This window comes from Nothoprocta perdicaria, unplaced genomic scaffold (genome assembly GCF_003342845.1).
Source record: "Nothoprocta perdicaria isolate Ctin4 unplaced genomic scaffold, notPer1 scaffold_0, whole genome shotgun sequence".
NCBI classification, from domain to species: Eukaryota; Metazoa; Chordata; class Aves; order Tinamiformes; family Tinamidae; genus Nothoprocta; species Nothoprocta perdicaria.
Window position 1 is genome coordinate 8,351,070 of NW_020454092.1, and position 13,929 is coordinate 8,364,998.

General features: G+C 37.6%; 1 protein-coding gene across 2 annotated transcripts in view; it reads left to right on the plus strand.

Annotated features, from left to right (window-relative positions):
• Positions 1 to 4,056: 4,056 nt before the first annotated feature.
• PTPN4 (protein tyrosine phosphatase, non-receptor type 4) overlaps positions 4,057 to 13,929 on the plus strand; it is a 55,670-nt gene continuing 45,797 nt past the window's right edge. The window contains exons 1-2 of one of the 2 annotated variants that reach the window (XM_026053969.1): positions 4,057 to 4,218; positions 10,059 to 10,166. In XM_026053969.1, coding sequence (XP_025909754.1) covers positions 4,081 to 4,218; positions 10,059 to 10,166 — 246 coding nt within the window. In that variant the 5' untranslated portion in view covers positions 4,057 to 4,080. The remainder of the gene's footprint in view (positions 4,219 to 10,058; positions 10,167 to 13,929) is intronic. The other variant, XM_026053962.1, reaches the window with a different exon arrangement.

Sequence of the window (13,929 nt, forward strand, 5' to 3'; positions counted from 1 at the left end):
TAGCAGGAGAAGCTGAAAAATTATAAGCAGAGACTATTTTTAATGCAGAGATAAATCCGATGTAAATCCAATTTAGATAATCCATTTGTAAATATGAAAAGAATTTGGTGAGCCTAAGTGGTCCTGTTCAAGACCTGCATATGCACATGGAGTGCTTTGCTCAAGTCAGATTGCTGTTTAAGTCAAGTTAAACCAGTGGTTTGAATCCAGATTTTTAATTGTAAGTTCTGTTTCTATTGGAAAGGGTTTACTTGGGTACTTAACTCAATTTCTTTCTTGCTACATGTTAACTTCAACTACAATGTAGCTCTGTGATACGGTTGCAACAAATGTGGCCGAACTCAGGCCAGTTTTGTCATTTTGTATATTGACACTTACTGGGAAATCAGAGAGCTTTGTTTCATAGCAGTAAGTAAAAGCACTGGCTGGCGTTCTTGGTTTTCTAATATGTTTTCAAAATGCATAGAAAGAACAGCGATGCTCTATCAGGAGGAGTAATACACTCTGGATTCTTGGTGCAAATATTTCTGGAAGAAAGAAGGGCTGAAGATTATCTGGATGCAGTTACAGGACAAGCTGTATTGTGAAATGAGTGTTCCAGTAAAACTGCAGTGCACAGTTTGCCTGTGCTTAATAAATGCTTCTATCTTGTATGTATATATGCTGTGAACATGGATTGCGCCATTGGCCTCAGAGCAGTTGTATGTAATAGCCCCAACAGATTTTAGAAGGAGGAGTATTTAGAGAGAATATGTGATAATGAATGCATTGGAATGCAGTCCCTACATCCTTGCACTTTCCATTATGCCATCTAAAAGAAAGAGTTCATTTGAATATCATTTGCAGAAAATATTCCATCACCTTCCTCTCTACTACTTTCATGACTGTTGTATTTCCACTTTGTGGAACTATGTTAGGATTTGAATTACTACGCTCAAGCATAAAGCTGCATTTTGTAGCTGTAAAAGCCTCTCATATAGTTTTGTGAAAGAAATTCTCCTAATGCAAGAGGGCTGTTCAAGCTACAGCAGATATGTTGGACACAGACTTAGACTACTGCTTTGCCTCACTTGTAGGCTCGGCACATGGCTTTCACACGTCTTGAAGAGAACATTGATGAAGGACCGTGTGTGAAGGCTGCTGCTCACCGTGGTGTGAGTAGGAGCTGCACACCAGCAAGGCTCTGAGCTCCAGGCTGTGGAGTGCTATACCAGGAAAAAAACATGAGTATGTGTGTCTTCCAAAAGAAGGAATTCTTCTTTTCTTGAACAGAGTAAGRAGGTCTCGCGTTGCAGGGCTCTGAGATGAACGCTTTCGCTGACCTGCCCTCCTAGGGAGCTCCTAACAGTTTGTACAGTTTCATTAACCATCCTGTGATCTATGTACATTGGAGGAAAACCTGAATCAGTGTTTGCAGCTGCTGTGGGTTCTTGTCCATGGCGAAGATGAGCTGGGTGGCAGCAAGTACCTTGCTGGGTCTGCACATTGGGTTTGCTGGGGACACTGTGAATGTCTGCCTGGTAGCACAGGGAGGGCTYGGAGCATCATTGCCAGCTCTCTGGCCTCTTGGCTCACTGTGATGATTCTGTTGTTCTGCCTGAAGCCCAGAACCATTCTGGTTCATGGCAACAGTGAGGAGAGAGAAATCYTGCAGGTGCTGATCAGGAAATGGAGCAGGGATAGAATACAGGAGGGAGAGGTCTTTTGTTTCCTTAAAACATGGTGATTTCTGGTGCTAACAAGTCCGTGTTCTGGTGCTGAGTTACGAATTACTGAGTTGGAACTCCCCAGTTTGCTGCCAGTGGCCTCCTGTGGACCACGGTGCCTGTCTGGGAGTTGAGCATCCCTGGTTGGCACCTGGCTTCTGTCTGTGGGGAAGGAATCTGAGTTAACCTTTAATGTTGGATTTGTCATTTAATCAAATCCTTGTAAAATATACCTGTTGTTTCTGTGGTATAGATAAAACTTTCTAATCAAATTGTCGGCTTTTCTGAAAAATTCTTGATTCTGGTACTCGTTTACATGCAAAGGGGTCACTAAAATTGTAGCTGTAGCTATTGACCGTATAGCTGCAGTTAAAGATATTGTTATATTGCTTTTAGATTGTCTATGTGATATAAAATATTGTTTGTGAAATATTCTACTGTTAGTTCAAACTGCTGTAATGGAGATTCAGTTGCATTTTCTTCTGTTAGTTTTCCTCCTGCCTTTATTTAGGGACATTTAGAAGGCACAGCAGAACCAGCTGTTACACGAGCACTTGTCAGACGTGTACGTTCTTGTTAGGCTTTGCTTTGTGTCTTAATGTTTGCAGTACAACTTTTAAAGATTTTTCTTATTACAAGTAATTCCATGAGCTGGAGTGGTTTGGTTATCTGGTGTCTTTATTCTTTCTCAGTTTGCTATACTGTTTTCATGAAACAAAACAAAGATTTTTGTAATTCTGCAGGGGAAAAAATAAGTTCTGAAGCCAAAGTGACTCTTTGCAGCCAAATAATAGCTGTATCTGGTCAGGACAGAGGTTTTCTTGTTGGAAAATGACAGTTAAGTCAAAACTGAAACATCTTGCAAGGATGGATTTTCATCAGAAAGTTTTTACATATTGATATTTTTTACATTTCTCTTTGACAAGGTGATTGTAACTAAAGAGGTGAATATCTTCGCTGGAAAAGCAAAATATTAGAGTGATTTTTATGGGGGGAGCTATTTGCTTGGGCAGTTGACTGTAGGCGCTGGGAAGAAGACTGAACCGTCCCAGCTCTTCCTGATCTAGACCAGCGACTTGAGTCTTGCTCTTCTGCCCCATGAAAGCCTGAGTGTCCAAGCCAGTAACTCTGCATCGGGGCATTTCTCTCTCCATTCCTTGTTGCAGCTCTGTATTTGTGTACATTGGAGCACAGATATTTCTTACAGTCCAAGCCAACTCTCTAATGTGAACATTTTTGAAAAATTGTTACTGTTTTTTGTCAAATAAGGAAATCAATTACTTCATATTCATCCTTAAGAAGCTCTCTCTTGTTTTACTAATTTGTAGGTTATTTTCTTTTTTAATTTTAATAATATATTCTCTGTTTCAGTTATGAAACTTTCTATTTGCTCACACCCTTATCAAAGGATGTAGAAATAGTTTACTACTAAGTGTATAATTATGTGAATCACAGGCCCTGATCCTGCCCAATACTTAAGAATGTGCCTTGCATTATTGGATAGGGCTAATAACACATATCGGGCATGTACTTAAGGACTTGGCTGGGGTGGGATTGCAGTGTGGTCATTAGAAACTGAGTTTTGAAAAGGGAAAGTCACTTTCCAACTTCTGGGCTTTGTTTAGGAGCACTTAGCCCAGGCTACAAGTTTGTGTTGGTCCGAATTCCTTACCTGGCTAGGAGAAACCTATCATTTGTGCTTCCAAAATAAATATGTTACTGCAATAAAGTTGAAAGCCTAGATGTAAGAATCACTAGTCTGTCAAACCTGTATCTGTTCTATTAATAAATAACAAGAAAGCAATATTAATATTTCTTTCATGGTTGTACGTTTGCTTGTCTGATACCTGAATTATACAGTGAACTTACCTGCTTTGCATCAGAAGGCATCAAAGCCCTTGCATCCGTACTTGCTGTTTTCTTTCCTGTGTGTTTGTTTTTGTCTTTAAAGATTTTTCTTGGTATAAGATTTTTGGTTGTTTTGAACTGAAATTAGTTTAAGTTCCTCTGATATTTGGTGCCTAGGACCTCCAGTGCTGTATATGAAGCAATTATGGTTCTTTTTAAATGAAAACACTGTTTTGAATCTTAAAAAGGAAGCCCCTAAAGGACACTTAACAGGAAGAGAGGGAAGAATGGGCATTAAGTAGAGGCCATGTTGAMATCTCCAGGATGTGATATTTCATTATTAGATTTAATTATTAGATAGCATGTATTTATTCGCCTATGCTTATTTTGCCAGCATTTATTTTTTTTTTAGTTGTGGGCTCAGTGTGGCTTTACTGTTGTTATTGAAGCCTTCATTCTTGGTTTTCTTTTTCTTGAATATATTTTTTTCCTTTTTGTTCCTTCCATAGACCCTGTGTGGACAGTAATGACCGCACGTTTCCGCTTGCCTGCTGGCAGAACCTACAATGTCCGAGCGTCTGAGCTGGCCCGGGACAGGCAGCATACGGAGGTGGTCTGCAACGTGCTGCTCCTGGACAACACTGTTGAAGCTTTCCGAGTTAACGTGAGTAACCTCGTTAGGGCCCCTCAGTGTCACTCCGAGCTCGCTTTGCTTGACTGCATGTGGATGTCCAGAGTTTGACTTYGAAAACAGCGTTGAGTACAGAGTAGAGGAGGAAGCTCTGTTCTGACAGGCATGCTTGTACGTGCATGTGTTTAGTCACTGTGTACTTAGTCATGCTGGCAGGCTCTAAATTGCTAACACATCTCTCTTAAAAAGGAATATTCAAARTATAGTTTATTTCTAGTAGTTTTCTTTGTGGGCTCAGTGTTGTGTAGTGAAATCAAGAGGGGTTTTGCCATTGAGTTGAGTGAGAACTGGAGCAAGCTTTGGTTTTCCTCTATTTTGTGTGGGGTGTTTTTTTGGCGGGGGGAAAGGGAGAGGGGCACAAGGAAGGGAGGCTCTTCTCTTGTCTCTAGCTAACAATATTTAATCATGTGTATGATTATATTCAGTTACGGATATAATCTTGATGCATCCCTTTGCTTTCTACTTCTGTCATATGTATATATATATGTATGCATAAGAATGCACTGATTTCTGTGGATTTTTTTTTTTAATGTTCAAGTCCCTCACAAAAAAATCTCAGAATAAGCATTGTGGAAAAGCTGAAATGGTATCAGGAATGAAAAATCAACAGGAGGGTAGCCATGGCTTGTCCCAAGGTTCCTAGAACTCATTTTTGAGCCTATAGCTAAAGAATTGCTTGTTTGTATGGACAAAGGCTACATAGCAAGGTGATAGATGTTACAGGTAGCATGACTATTGGAGTTCTACAAGACAAAATTAAAGAATCKCAAAGTCAGGTGAAAGAGTAGCTTGATGTCTCGTAAAGGTATAGGCTGAAAGTGGAAGCTGATGGAGAAGCTGAAACGGCCATTAGCGCTTAGGCAGCCTGACAGTACCTGTTGGAGGAACAGGGCCTCTGTTACCTAGCAAAAAAAAAACGTGAGGATGCGTTAGCTAGTAGCTGAAGCTAGTGGTGGACTTGGTGGTTATTGAGTTTTGGTATTGGTATTTGGTATTTTGGTATTTGGTATTTTGGTAGGTTCCTTCTAAGTGTTAGAGTAGATAATTTGGTCATAATGGAATGTTTTAGGGTGCTCTCTGGAGGCATTTCATGTAATTGGTTCAGGGGTTGCTTTGGAAGACTTACGGGCTGTTTAAAGCAAGAGGGAAAGGTGAGATGGGGAGGAAACAGCAAGGATATTATATTAGTTTACCATCATGAAGCCTCATCTGCTTTCTGTGGTGGCCTTTCCTGTATCCTGGCTGTATCGCTACGTAGCCTTGCTAATCCAATTCTCCAGTCTGTTGTTTGCCAAAAAGCAGCGTATGCAGAACATGGTTGAAGGCAAAGCACTGAAGTTGCGTTAGAGATTGTAGATTGTAGATTGTTCCTTAATTTCAGCTACCTGAGTCTGCAAGAAGGTTTGTTAGAACAGAGTTTAGAAAACACTTAAGTTCCTCGTTACTCAACCTTTTTTTTCTCCCCTCATATATATTGTCAGTCTGTTTCTTTAGAAAATAAAAAATAAAGAAAACTCTTTGAAAATATTCAACTATAGCAAGCATATGCTAACCTACGTTGTTTACAGGTTCTCAGGGTTTGCTGTTGTGTGTTACTTTATTGTGGTTGACATGATATTTGACAATAAATATTTATGGAACTGTTCTTAGAATAGGAGAATAGTGATAACATCAAACAAATTAGCCAGATTTTTCCCCTGATGATTGCTGTGGGTATTCTCTGTGATAGTGCTTGTGAAGGTTAATCGCCTGGAGTATGYAGTCCTCTCTTAAGAAAAATGTACCCAAATGYTCTTTTTCTTGCAAGAGCAAAGTACTGATCACAGGCAGTGTCTCCTGGTAATTCAGATGACATGTTTCAAGCTCACATTTCAACTAGCTTCCTCCATTGCTTTGCAAAATAGTCCTCCTTTGTGCTAAATATTACATTGTATAGGAGGTACCAAATCGAATAATAGAATCCCTGAGGATTGCAGGAAGGTRAAGATATTTTGGCTACAGGCAAGAAGGTGGCCAAGGCCAATCCRTGCTCCTGTAAAATGATCTGCTTACCCAGGGAAGAATTGCTGCTTCCGCCCAAGAAAGTATGCAGCGTACAGGCAGAGGCAGAAGCAGGGATTGTGTATTGAGTTAACAGAATCAGGAAAAGTTGCATTACCTTGAGTTGCCTTTTTTTTTCTTTTTTTTTTTCTTTCTAAGATCAGTTTGATTTAATTTGTTTTAATGAACTGTTTAAGTACCCTGAATTGTATCCAATCTGCACAAACTGACATAGTTTTGCTCCCCGAATACCAGTATGTAAGTACTGAAATCATATTAAACTTGAGGRAAAACTAAGGTGAGGTAAATGACACCAGTTTTCCTGTGAGCAGGGCTTGTGAGCTAGTAGTCATGGGCAAAGATTTATTTAAAGCTTCATGCAAGCTGTAAATTAATTGTGTGATGGAAGTAAAGCCTCAGAATCTACCTGTCCAAACCAAGTATGATTTCAGAGGTAGAAAATTAAAATTGTGAATAATTTAGTCTTTTGCCTTACTAAATTTCTCCCTTTTCTTTACCAAAAAAAAAAAAAGTGGAAACTTAAAAAACAAAACAAACAAAAAAAGTAACTTTAGAAAAGTTGCAAAAATGTTCAAAGTCTGAGAGTTCTTTGAGCTGGCAGGAAAACCAGTGTGTCAGCGGTACAATTTGGGAAGGCTGCAGTTACTTGTCAGGCAGTCATTTAGCCTGCGTAATTTTGGTTGCTTTCTGAAATTTCAAACAAGTGTGTTTATAACCAAGGACAATTTTGTGATGGAAATRATGTGCATCTAGTGACACTGGGTGTTAGATGCTGGGTGGTAAATACTTCATCCAGTGCAGCTCATTTATGGATGCCTAGTGTTGACATCTAGTCTGTCTGAGCAAAACTTGTTAGATGTGCTGCCCGTAGYGTTACCAAGAACAAGTCTGCTTAAACTGAAGTTTCCCTACGCAGCAGAAATACTGGTATCTTTCATATCCAGCTGCACAGTAATTAAGTTCTTCACTAACTGTTTGCCATTCATTTGTGAAATAATTGAGTTAAATTGCAGGGGACATTTCGTATTAGGAAGTTCCCATTGTTGATATGTTTTCTGTTATTCCTTGTTTCAGATACGACATTTTAATATTTTTACAGATATGATAATTTAGCAGTAGGAATAAAACAGGGGAAAAAATAGGAAATAATCTTATGAAAATCTCTATTATTATTATTATTATTATTAAAAATGAAATAAAAAGCAAAAAGGCACTTGTTTACCATGCTCCGTATAATTTGGAGCAGTGCTCCGTGCTTATGCCAGTGTTACAAATTCCATTTCAGACCTTTCACAACAAGCAGGATTGTGACCTTCACCACCTCTGGCAAGCTGCAACATCATTATATAAATATCGAAGATGGGTTAAACTGAGGTCTGGTTTTACTAGATGCTTATCTCTATTTTGTGCTGGGAGTAAAACATTGTGATCAAAACAAACGTTTCATGTTGAAACTTGTGTCTCTTATCCAAAGGTGCAGCTCTGGCTCATGAGAAATCCTCTCACTCTGCTCATCCTGCCTTTACCAGGGCCTCGGTTCCTCGGCCCAGCTTCCCTGTTTAGATGAAGGGGCATTTGGTCCTAGTGCATCCCCTAGTTTTCCAYATCCTTTCACTAGGAAACATTTATTTAGATATTACAGAAGCAGCATAAATGGTTAGATTAAAATAGGCTATTATATAGCCTGCTTATAGATTATAGCCTATATAACATATTTAGAGACTATAAACCTAATCTACAGTCTTAGATTGACAACACTTAGAGAATTGATACCCATGTGTTAGTTCACAAAGTAGCATGTCAGCAGCAGTAAGGGCAAGTCTAAGCTGCTGGTGCAAATGTCTCCCTTTTCCCCATAGCTGCTGTCCTAAGTTGTTAGTTTTGATATAGGTCTATGTAGGGAAAAATGCCAAAAAGCCATTAGTGTTGCTATGTAATTTAAAATTTGTCTTATTTGCTGAAAAATTTGTACTGATTACAGGTTTACTAAAAATATCAGAAACCCCGCCTTTAGAAATCAAAGTAGCTATTTTTAGAATTGTCCATAAAAATTGCTTTCTGCATTTATATTGTCATGTATTTCATATGCTAACATTTGTTTTTCCCAGTTTGTTTCTAATTATTTGAGATTTTTTTCATATTGCATTGCTTAACGATCTTACTGCTACTAACTGTTCACTTTGTTAAACATGAAGAAACCTTCTCCATAGGATTTTAAAAAATGAAATATTTCATACTAAATAAGACAATTCCTATTTTAACTTTGGCAAATTTACACAAGACTTGATTTGCATGTTATTTCAACTTAAATGTGCAGAGCTACGGTTAAGTTTGCCTTCCTGTCATCCCTCTAGGCATAATTTGTTGCCTTTTTGCTCTTGATTTTTCTTAAGAATAAAATCATCAAGCATCTCTGAATTCTTTGTAACCAGATAAATGGTTTTGACAGTTTAATCAACTTTACTGTCATCTAAGCAGAACAAAAAATGGAGTTTTGAGAAGATGCTCTTGAATGTAAACAAATGTTGGACTGATTTGWAAGTTTTTCTTGTAATGGATGAGTAAAATCCTTGCAACCTGCTTCTGGCTTTTTAATTATGCTTCTGTAGACACCCTAAAAATAAGCTGTTTTTGTAAGATATTATGAGGAGTGAAGTCATTAGAGACCAGAACAGTAGTGCTTTTTGTTTTAAAACTTCAAAAAGAGAAACCCCTTCTTGCCAGCAGTAAACAGAGCAAGACGTATGCGGAATCCTCTACAGCATGAGTAATGCTTGGCACCTGGGACACGGAGAGAAAGTTGTTTCCAGGGAAGCAGAAAATCTAGATGGAAACTGTATCAATCATCTTTCGTTTTTCTTGCTTAACAATTATTCTTGCAGTCTTTCTTGGCATCTCTTGTTCCTCAWGAACCTTAGCTACTTTGCAGCTTCTTTGGGAAACTCCTTCAGATTTTGCCGAATGCGGCTGTTGCGCCCGATCCCAATGGCAAGCTCCGTGCTTAGAGTACTGCTAGCGATGCCCTTAGCTTAGGCAAGACATTGCTAGGTAGCTTCAGCTGTACAGCTGCTTTTTATATCATTTTGTGGGGAAAATCAACTTGGATTTGTCTCTGAAAAGAAATGTTATTTTTTTCTATGTTTGGTTCATTTGAATTGGTTCATTGGGAGCAAAGTAGTATCTCTGGGAGAACCTATTCAAATGACACTTGTTCACAGTAGTTATTTGACTGCTTCAGCTGTCTGTGCCATTTAACTTTGGAAGTGTTTTCTRTAGGCTGGTTCATTGAGATTCAGGAATAGATTTGCAGATAAAGTAAGAAAGAATAACTTGTGCAAGTTATTCTTGCACACTTGAAAAAAAATTGTTTTTAAGTGATAATGGAATGGCCTAGATGAGACTACTAAGTTCTAAGTCAAATTCTAGCCTTTTTTCATTTCTTTTGGTAATGCTTTTAAACATCAAATTTGATCAGCGAGTAACTTATAGGAATAATCATACAGCTATCTGAGAAGTGAGAAATTTTTACTGTCAAAAAATGACAAAGACAAAAAATAATAATGTCTTGCATATGTTTTAGTGAGAGATGGAGCTCGTTTAAAAATAGTGCTGCTGAGATACATTTCGTGATATTTAAAATTTAAATTGCTTGAGCACATGTGCAAGAATGTGGATGCGGTCTGCATGCTTCAAGTCTGTGTCCAATTATATATTTTTTGTTCATAAACGATATATATTTTTGCTCTCTRCAGAAACATGATCAGGGACAAGTTCTCTTGGATATAGTCTTCAAGCATCTCGACTTGACAGAGAGAGATTATTTTGGTTTACAGTTGGCTGATGAATCCACTGATAACCCTGTAAGTTGAATCTGTTTTCTAAGGTGAATGTACCAAGGTTCCTAATAATTGTAAAAATTTGAATTCTTTCCATTTGACAATTTGTGTTTCTTGACAGAAGCACCTTGGATTTTTGTTACGGTAGGTGGATATGGCATAAGAATACACTGAAATGCTTTGAAGAGATCTGCTTTTTTAGAGGGAGTGGAGGGGTTTGTGTTTGTTTTTCATGGTGGGGGGAAAAAGCTGGTTCTTGCCTTTTTGTTAGTGCAGTTCTGCTTTATTGCTTGCCTAGAAGACTGTTTACTTGGGAGCTGAGGGACAGTGCTTTTAAAAAAAACTTTTAATTTTCCTTTTTTTTTAATCTCACCTCTTTGAACTAGCATTTCAGTGCTTGTTTTGCAGCATTACAATAACAGCAGGAGAAATATTCAAGTGATCTATTCAGAGTTTGGTCGTGTAAGCTGTGCCGTCTTCCTCCTTTGGGAATGGGCTTCGTGGGCTGACCTTGTGACTCAAAAGGTTATCAAAAGATGGTTTCATTAATAAAGACCACRGGACTGTTCAGTTTGCTCCCCATGCCACTTTCTCCACTTATTTTAATATATGGTTATTCAATACCCTTGAGAATGGTGTTTTCATTAATAATTCAATAGGCTCAACAGTCATGGGAATGGGAGACTTTCACTAAGGTGGAGCAGAATTAATTGAGAAATGAGATTAGCAAGATAAAGTGATAGGGGAGAATGATGAAATAAGAAAGGAAATGGCAAGTGTGGTAGAGGGAGAGTTAAAGCAAGCTCGTATAAAGAATAAGCTAGATACAGTGTATTAATTAAACAGCAGTTGTGAAAACTATTCAGGTTAATTAGTAGTAATCAGCATTTAAATAATACATTAAAATAGCTAAAGTTGAAACATAAAGGTGGWTATTATTTAAACGATGAGGACTGGAGACTTTAATCAATATTTTAGGCTTCACACAAGTACAAGAAGGACATTTGATGTTTCTGAAGTGTTTAATCTTTTTGCAGGGCTAGATGTAAACAAACAAACAACAAACCCTCAATGTGAAATGCTCCTTATATTCTTTTGAGCAACACTTCATGATTATTATCTTAAAATATGGAGCTTCACTAACTGTTCTTCAGTAAGTGGAAGGATGAAGAGTTTGCTCCCTAAGATGCAYGTATGTAAAAAGGAAAATTGTAGAGTTAGTGAAAAATTAAACGGACTCCCAACTCTTCAACTTGTTCAAAGTGATTGCCTCGTTTAAATGGAAATGTAGCACTTGAARCGTAGCCCTGCTGCAAGGAGCATTATTTCAATGACCTGCAAGCAATATTTCATGTAGTTGCATGTGGAAAACGGGTACTGGTGATCTGGGCATCAGTGTGTTACAAGAAAAAATTGGGGCTTGTAACAAATCTTCCACATATTCCCGTGTGGGGGAAAATGTAGGCTCTTCCCCACGTGATGGGCTTCAGAAGAGCATCTCTGTGCTGGGAGTTGTGTTGAAGAGAAGTAATAGAAGCCATTGCAATATTGTACCCTCCGGTCACATGAGTGGGTCAGCATCATCTTGTAGTTAGGCTAAAATTAATTTTTAATAGTTATGAGTTTGAAGTGAAAATACTGAGATTTATAGGTATGAAATAGCACCTTAAAAGGATGTTGCCTGTTATCTCTTGATTAGATTGTATGATCATCAGTTAGGGTCAGAAATAGTAGCTCATTTTAGATTCTGACTTACCAAAGAATTAGATTTTAGAATTAATATGTAATTTAAATTAGTTTTCAGATTGTCCTGTTAAGCATTTTGGTTTCTAGTCCTGACAGACCTTAAACACACTTCATGTAATCCAGTACCTGCCAAAGGCTATCAGTTAATAGGCTAAGAGGTAAAAACACAGACCTCATTTGTAAACGAGCTTTTATAATAGTCAGTATGCCTTAATTAAAAGATATTTCCATCTGTCTGAAACATTGTAAATTAGGTTTTATTTCACAGTAGGAGTTGATGGATCCGGTTGTAATATTCAGTGGCTAGAGTATCGTTACAGCTTCACTGCTAGGTCATGGTTGGTTCACAGAATTGTTCTCGAATATTTTCTTTTGTTAAGTATTACGTGTTTAATACTTGTTGTAAAAGGCAGTTTTAAATGGATGATATTGCTTATAATAAAGTTATTTGCCTAGTTCATGTTGTAGACATGCCAAACTGGAMTATGAACTTATCTCCCCCACTTTGTGTGAAAAGTCATCATTTCTATTTACAAAATGTACAGCTTGATCTATAGATATGATAGATTTATGAAATGAGAAATTGTAAAGTGTTAATCATACAATAACTTAACATAGGAAGTCTCAGAAGATAATGAGATAATCAAACATCCTTCTTCAGTAGGAGTTAAATGGGGACTATTGTTGTTTTACCACCAAGAGTGACTGTTACTGGAGATTGCTTTTGCATCTGTTTGTAGGTAGTTCTGATAAGACATGCTCAAAACAATCTTAAATTATTTTATTCCCAACTTTGTTTCAAGACTGAAAAGACATAGACATGACATACAAAAAGCGGAATTATTTTCAACTTCTGTTTAAAAATCATTTAACTACCACTAAGTATTTTACTAAAAGTTCAGAAATTTACAAGATTTCTTATTCTCGTTTCTCTGACTTTAAAAACTTGAACTCTGAATTTTCTTCTTTAAAGTATCTGGAGGCAGAACATAACACTGTCATAGAAGTAATTGGTTAATAATTAATCTGCAACTTCAGAGCTGTTTGCTAAGCACATGTCTGTTTGCTAAGCACATGTTTTAAAGGCTTAGTGTTCTTTGACTACCTAAACATTTTGCTTGTCAGCAAATATCCAGGTGCAGTGAAATAGTGTGTCAGAACCAAATCAAGTTTTACCAATATTAATCATAGGAAGCTGAAGAAGGTATAGTTATGATTAATTTTAGTATTTGGTATTGGTTTATCTTTACACTCTGTTCAGTGTAAGAAAAGGAAAGGAAAAAAAAAAAAGGATACGCTGTTGGATACGCTGGTTATTCATGAAATAGCACAGCGGAGTGTTACTGAGATGGCAAGTACTGCCGGACATGAAGGTAGAGGAAAGGAAAAGGGATTTCTGCTGAGTGCCAAAACTTTGCCATTTTGTCTAAATGTGGGTTTCATAATTTGTGGAAGCTTTGTTTTCGTACAATATTAATTTCCCCATTGCATGTTATTTTGAACTTCAAGGGCTGCCAAATATACCAACCCCTCAGTCTTGTTTGAGGGCTTTGAACAAAGCGGGATGATCTCTCTGCTAGCAGCACCTCAGCTTGTTCAGTTTTGGTGCATCCGCCTAAATCCTGGCGACTTCAGCTGCTTTATGCAGTTAGGTGGTATAACCCTATGGAGTTTCTGAGGGACAAGACCACATTTTACCTCTGCATCCAATGGTATGACTTAAAACATGTTCAACACAGTTGAAAAGGTTACCTGTYTAAGATCTGAACTGCATTACCGTGTACAACACTGATCTTTGCAACTAGAAAAGGGAGAAAATTAGTGCTTCTAGATGTTTCAGTTTTGGGTTTTCTGAATTAACTGCCGTCTTAAACCATACAGATGAAGAACACAAAGCAATGGCTTGTGAGTTAGATCTGGGTGTTACTCAGATCTATTAAATCATAACCCTTTGTGTAAAGATATTCAAAGGTTTTTTACTAGGTTTTTAAGTATTTTTGTACAAGATATAGCTAGCTGGAGAGTTCTGCCTTAATTCTCA